Raw genomic sequence first — 5,284 nt, forward strand, 5'->3', positions numbered from 1 at the left:
TGAATGGGGGAAAAAGGGAAAAAAAGCTTTATTTAAGATGTGGGAGATGTCCCGGTCCGTGGGCCGTTTAGGCCTGGAGAAGTAACGTGTTGGCAGCCCTCTCCAAACACACTTTTCTCGAGGTGCTTTTTATCTCAATGCAGAGGATGGAGACGGAGAGTGATGGACAGGAGCAGGAGAAGACGCTGGTGCGGAAGCCCTACGTCCTGAGCGGTCAGTGCTGCGCTGTGCTGCCAGCGGCGTCCTGCTGTGCTGCTGTCAGCGCATTGGGATCCCGGAGGTGTTCGGTCTTTGCTTGCAGCTGTGAGGGGCTCAGGCAGGGAAAGCTGTTAGTTCTCGTACAAACCTTGATGCAATTGTTTTAAGGCTTGTGAGTGTGCACAGAAGGTTCCCAGCCAGGCTGGAGCTGAACTGGAACAAAAACAGCTCTTCTTCCCAGCCTGTCCTGTCCCGTGAGTTTCCTTTCTCTTCTGTGCTGCCTTTTTCCACCTGCTGCCCCAGTGGGCTTCTTATCACTCTGAGTCCAAACTCAATGATGTCCCACACCAGTGGGACAAGAACCTGTGGCTGCCCTACTCTGAGTACAACAGCAGTGACAGCAGTGCTTTAGCAGCTGTGCACAGTCAGACACCGCAGCAGGGGCAGCAGCAGCTCCTTCCTCACAGTGTGAGCTGCAGGGCTGCATGCCTGCAGTATTCGTTCATTTTCCTCATTGTCTCATTCATTTTCCTGCTCGGTTGTGCTGGGCAGCAGTGCAGCATGCAGGCACAGAGCTGTGCCGCAGAAGCTCAACTCTGGGAGGTGCTGCTTCCCTCCCTCCCCTGCCTGCCTGCATCACGGTGCCTCTACTTTCTGCCTAGAGATGGAATTTGAGGCCAGTCTTCCTGAGAAGAAGTCAAATACGCTCTCAAGAGACCTCATTGACTATGTGCAGTACATGATACAGAACCATGGGGAGAACTACAAGGTAAGCACTGGGTGCCTCAAAGCAAGGAACAGCTCGCTTCTGGCTCTTCTGCATGATGGGAGTTGCCACACATCCCTGCCTTGGATCTTGGTTTGTGGTCAGCTGATTTCTCAGGGGAAATAGTGCTTTGAACCTCAGCCGGATCCTGGCAGGCACTGGCTGCAGCCTGCCTGGAGCGTGGCTGTGCAGATCTGTGTCTGCTGTTCCTCTGAGGTATTCTCGGCTTTGTCACAGGAAATGGCTCGTGATGAAAAGAACTACTACCAGGACACTCCCAAACAGATCAAGAGGAAGATCGGCGTGTACAAAAATTTCTATCCTGAGGAGTACAAGGATTTTGTTGCATCACTCAAGCAGGAGAAGATGGATGTGCAGTGACTGTCCCTTTTTGTCCTCTGGTTTGCCTGCAAGCACAGACTTGGTGCTACCTTTTCTGAACCACAGGCAGGTGACTGTCACTTATCGGCTGTGGCTTCTGGGTAGGCTGAGCTGTGCAAAGCTTCTAGTGATGGAGGAAGGACCTTCATTAAACAGAGTTATAACCAGGCATGAAAGATTCTTGACTGAGGCTTGTGGCATGCAGACTGAATGTGCCATGCCACTCCCTCTTTTCTGAGTGTGAGCCAGTGCTTTTTCCACCTTGTTAAAATAAATTATGCTTCATGTTGGTGGGAATGTTTTGCCTGTAGGCTTCCATTCCTATTAGAACTCCTGGCACTGACATGTAGTACACAGACAGCAGATATGCATTACCTTCTGTAGGTAGGGCTGGGGACTGCAGGGGTAGGCAGTGCCCTTGCTGATTTCCTTGTAAGCAGCAGGAGCTGCTTCCCCCAAAGCAAATTCTTTGCCCTCAGTTCAGTGAGCCTGGGCTGATGGCCCCTTTACTGCAAGGAGCCAGAGAACAGAGCCAATTCATCAACCTCATTTATTCATAAGAGTAAGGAGCAATTGTATAAAAGGTTTCACAGCAGAGACCAGCTGGCATGTATTTCCTTACCCCACGTGCTCCCCGGTTTCCCCTGTCAGTTTCCAAGGGCCCAGCCCTTTGTCCTAATGCAGCAGCCTTTTCTCCTGCAGACAGGACTTTCTGCAGTTCCTGAGACGAGGATGGAACAGGCAGCAGAGCAAACAGCACACTCATATCCCCTGTTCAGGATGAAGCAGGGGAAGCAGAGCAGGGTGCCAGGTACCTGCTTTCATCTCTGCTCAACAGGCTTTTAAATACTTAAAATACTCCCCCTGCTTGGAGAAGGGAGAGCTGTGCTCAGCTCAGGTGAGGGGCTCCTGCCTATGGCTGTGCATCAGACCAGCCTGGGCTGCAGGGCAGCATCACGTGGCTTGGCATGTTTGTCAGGAAGGAGCGCCCACGTGGTCTTCATCTGCAGGAAAGCTGAGAACTCTGCTGCAGGCAGAGGGGCTGTTTCTTCCCCTAGATCCTGGGTAAGCACTGTGGGCTCATCTCTTCCTGTGTGAGCAGGGAGGGGGCTGCATCAGCCACATCAGCTCCAGGGTGCCCTGTGGGGGGGCAGGGGCATTATGAATCCAGACCCTACTGCCATAATGGCAGGGGAAGGGATTGCTTCAGCTTTCCAAGAGCTTCCTTATGGCTTCACACTGCTCTGCATCTCCTGCCCACCTTATGGGCTTCCATCCAGACAGCAAGCTGGGTTCAGTATTCTGTGGGGCTGCCGTGTAAGGTGCAGGGCTCTGCCCTGTGCTGTTGCTGCTCTGAACTGGGGGACGCATCTGCCCTCTCCCTGTGGCAGAGAGCAGAGTCCGCTGCTCGCATCCTGCGTGCAGCCATGTGTCAGCCCAACCCCAAACATTGCAGGATGCAGTCCCAGCTCCAGCAGCTCCCTCCATCCCAGTGGGAGCCCGTCTGCTCAGGGCTGGGACAGCAGGGTGACCAGCAGGCTCTTCAAGTGCAGGACGCTGGTGGCCGTGCTCAGACTAGCCCAGGTCGCACTGGTGGGCAGGAGGAAGAGCTCCCGCTGCCCACTGAGCAAGTGCAGGGCCAGCTCCTCCCGCAGCTCTTCCGTGCTTAGGGCATCGCTCTTATCCTGTGGGCAGAGAGGAGGTGGCTGAGGAGGGTGGTGTGACCACAAGCCCATGGGCGGGGAGCAGCAGTGTCTGCCGATCCGGTTGCCGGCTGGCAAGAACTCGTCCAGCCATGCAGCCCTAACAGGGATTGCTTGCTCTTGCAGCGGAACCGAATGGGAAACAGCAGCAGGCATGCACTTGGCCGTCTGCCTGGGCAGTGGATTTCCCCTTTGAGTTTCTGCGTGCTGCACTCTTGAAACTTATTTGATGGGGCAAGAGGAGCAGCGCCCACACTTGTGATAATGTCTGGAGGATGTAGGGACTGAGAGCACAGGTTTTGCAAAAGCCGGGGGATTTGGGTCATAAGGATTTGCCCTTGAGGCCCTCGGGAGGGTTGGTTTGGCTGCAGTCAGCACTGGGAGGCACCTACCTGTTTGTTGGCCAGCACAACCAGTGGCAGCCGGGGCTCCTCAGCCAGCAGCGTGTGCAGCTCCTGGCGTGCGGTCAGCAGGCGTGACCTGTCCACCGAGTCCACCACGAACACCAGCACGTGGGCATCGCTCAGGTAGAGCGGCCAATAAGCCCGCAGGTTGTAGCTGCCGCCCACTGTGGGAGATGGGCAGCGTCAGTGCCGGCGTGGGGGAATGCGGGTCTGCTGCATCCCCACGGGGAAAGAGGGGCCTGCCTTACCCTCCAGCAGGTCCATCTCCAGCCCCCCGACGTGCAGCTGGGCAGAATTGAAGCCCAGTGTGGGCGGGATGCGCGTCCTGGCCTTCTGGCTGCAGATGTAGTGCAGGACGCTGCTCTTCCCTGCGCCGTCCAGCCCCAGCACCAGCACCTGCTTCCACACCGCCTGCGGGCAGCAGGACAGAGCGGGGCTGCTTGGGAGCCGGACTGAAGCAAAGGGTCCCGCCGGCCCCCAGACCCCACACGTCCTTTTCCAAACCGGGGGGTTCCAAACACCGAGCCCCCTTGCTCCACAGGAAGGGCTTGGGGGGTCCCATTGATACCCCCACCCCAAACCCCCTTCTCCAGCTGTGTGGGCTCTGGGCGGAGACTTCAGATCTAGCAGCTTCAGCACCACGGGGAATGAGCCCCCACCCCGTGCCCTTCCCCTTCCCAATGGGGATCCCAGCGAAGGACAGCCCCGCCGCTGTGCCCCCGGGCCAAGGAATGGCGGGTTGGATCCCCTTACCGTGCTACCAGCCGGGTCTCGCTCCTGCAGCTCCCGCAGCTCCCAGCCGTCCCAGGTGCCCGCGGGCTCGGTGCCGCGGAAGTAGAGCTTCCAGGCGATGAAGAGCAGGGAGCCGAGCACCACCACGGCGGCTCCCAGGACCAGCGTCAGGTTACGCAGGACGCCGGTCGGAGCCATGCGGTACCGGTACCGGCACTGGCAGCGTACGAGGCAGCCAGATGTATGGCCAGATGTGCCCGCCCCCGGCGTCACCGCCGCGCTTAAAGGGGCCGCTCCGACCGCGGGGGGTGGAGAGAGAGGGGGAGAGGAAGGGGGAGGGTTGGTAGGTCCTTTAAGGGAGCTTATAAGCAGGAGGGGAAGAGGAACTGACCTTTTTACACGGTGTAATGGTCACAGTAATAGGACAAAGGGGAATAGCATTGAACTAAAAGAGGCTTAGGTGAGACTTTAGGAAGAAATTCGCTACTGGAGCAGCTGGAGATGCTCAGGGCCAGGTGGGATGGGGCCCTGCACAGCCTCATCCGGTGGGGGGCAGCCAGCATACGGCAGGGTTGGGGCCAGGTGGGTTTTGAGGTCCCCTCCAGCCCAGCAATTCTGTGATTCTATGGAAAGAGGGAGGCAGGCAGTGGGGTCCGGAGCCTCCCCGGACAGGGAGGCTCGTATAGCGGACAGGGCTCGTATAGCGGTGGAGGACAGGGCTGTGGTGGCCATGATGTCCGTGGGAGGACAAACCTATAACTCCTTTACACCCAGCTGGAGCTGCCCCAGGCCACGCAGCCTCGAATGCGAGGTCAGGTTGCCTAGGAGGCTGTGGATGCCCTATCCCTGAAAGCATTGAAGGCCAGGCTGGATGTGGCTCTGGGCAGCCTGATCTGGTGGGTGGCAACCCTGCACATAGCAGGGGGGTTGAAACTGGTTCATCATTGTAGTCCTTTTCAACTCAGACCACTCTATGACTCTATGGCTGTGCAGAGCCGATGCGCCTCGTCCCCTTCTCGCGCCCATCTGCACGGACTACATCTCCCGGCATGCCCCGCGCGCACAGTTGAATCTCGCGAGACCGGCCGCCTATAAACGCT

The 5,284-nt window shown here is 57.6% G+C and overlaps 3 protein-coding genes across 3 annotated transcripts in view; 2 read left to right on the plus strand and 1 right to left on the minus strand.

Annotated features, from left to right (window-relative positions):
• Positions 1–79: 79 nt before the first annotated feature.
• On the plus strand, positions 80–1,639 carry NOP16 (NOP16 nucleolar protein). The gene is made up of 3 exons (XM_003210354.4): positions 80–213; positions 861–967; positions 1,202–1,639. Exons 1-3 carry the CDS (start codon positions 138–140, stop codon positions 1,343–1,345), a joined length of 327 nt encoding a protein of 108 aa, XP_003210402.1. The 5' UTR covers positions 80–137; the 3' UTR covers positions 1,346–1,639.
• A 96-nt stretch (positions 1,640–1,735) lies between these two features.
• On the minus strand, positions 1,736–5,278 carry ARL10 (ADP ribosylation factor like GTPase 10). Its single transcript, XM_003210355.4, has 4 exons — positions 4,206–5,278; positions 3,701–3,863; positions 3,441–3,616; positions 1,736–3,030 (listed from the first exon to the last, which is right to left on the minus strand). Exons 1-4 carry the CDS (start codon positions 4,380–4,382, stop codon positions 2,854–2,856), a joined length of 693 nt encoding a protein of 230 aa, XP_003210403.1. The 5' UTR covers positions 4,383–5,278; the 3' UTR covers positions 1,736–2,853.
• The window catches only part of KIAA1191 (KIAA1191 ortholog), an 8,476-nt gene continuing 7,572 nt past the window's right edge, over positions 4,381–5,284 (plus strand). The window contains exon 1 of the mRNA XM_010719068.2: positions 4,381–4,527. Coding sequence (XP_010717370.1) covers positions 4,381–4,527 — 147 coding nt within the window. The remainder of the gene's footprint in view (positions 4,528–5,284) is intronic.

The sequence above is a fragment of the Meleagris gallopavo genome, chromosome 15, assembly GCF_000146605.3.
Source record: "Meleagris gallopavo isolate NT-WF06-2002-E0010 breed Aviagen turkey brand Nicholas breeding stock chromosome 15, Turkey_5.1, whole genome shotgun sequence".
NCBI lineage: Eukaryota > Metazoa > Chordata > Aves > Galliformes > Phasianidae > Meleagris > Meleagris gallopavo.

Excerpts from the sequence above, each read along its gene's own strand:
- NOP16 (XM_003210354.4), top strand. The coding sequence starts at position 138 with ATGCAGAGGATGGAGACGGAGAGTGATGGACAGGAGCAGGAGAAGACG. Across the intron at positions 214-860 it reads GAAGCCCTACGTCCTGAGCG|AGATGGAATTTGAGGCCAGT; the intron begins GTCAGTGCTGCG and ends CTTTCTGCCTAG. Across the intron at positions 968-1,201 it reads ACCATGGGGAGAACTACAAG|GAAATGGCTCGTGATGAAAA; the intron begins GTAAGCACTGGG and ends GCTTTGTCACAG.
- ARL10 (XM_003210355.4), bottom strand. The coding sequence starts at position 4,382 with ATGGCTCCGACCGGCGTCCTGCGTAACCTGACGCTGGTCCTGGGAGCC. Across the intron at positions 3,617-3,700 it reads GGAGATGGACCTGCTGGAGG|TGGGCGGCAGCTACAACCTG; the intron begins GTAAGGCAGGCC and ends CATCTCCCACAG. Across the intron at positions 3,031-3,440 it reads TTGTGCTGGCCAACAAACAG|GATAAGAGCGATGCCCTAAG; the intron begins GTAGGTGCCTCC and ends CTCTGCCCACAG.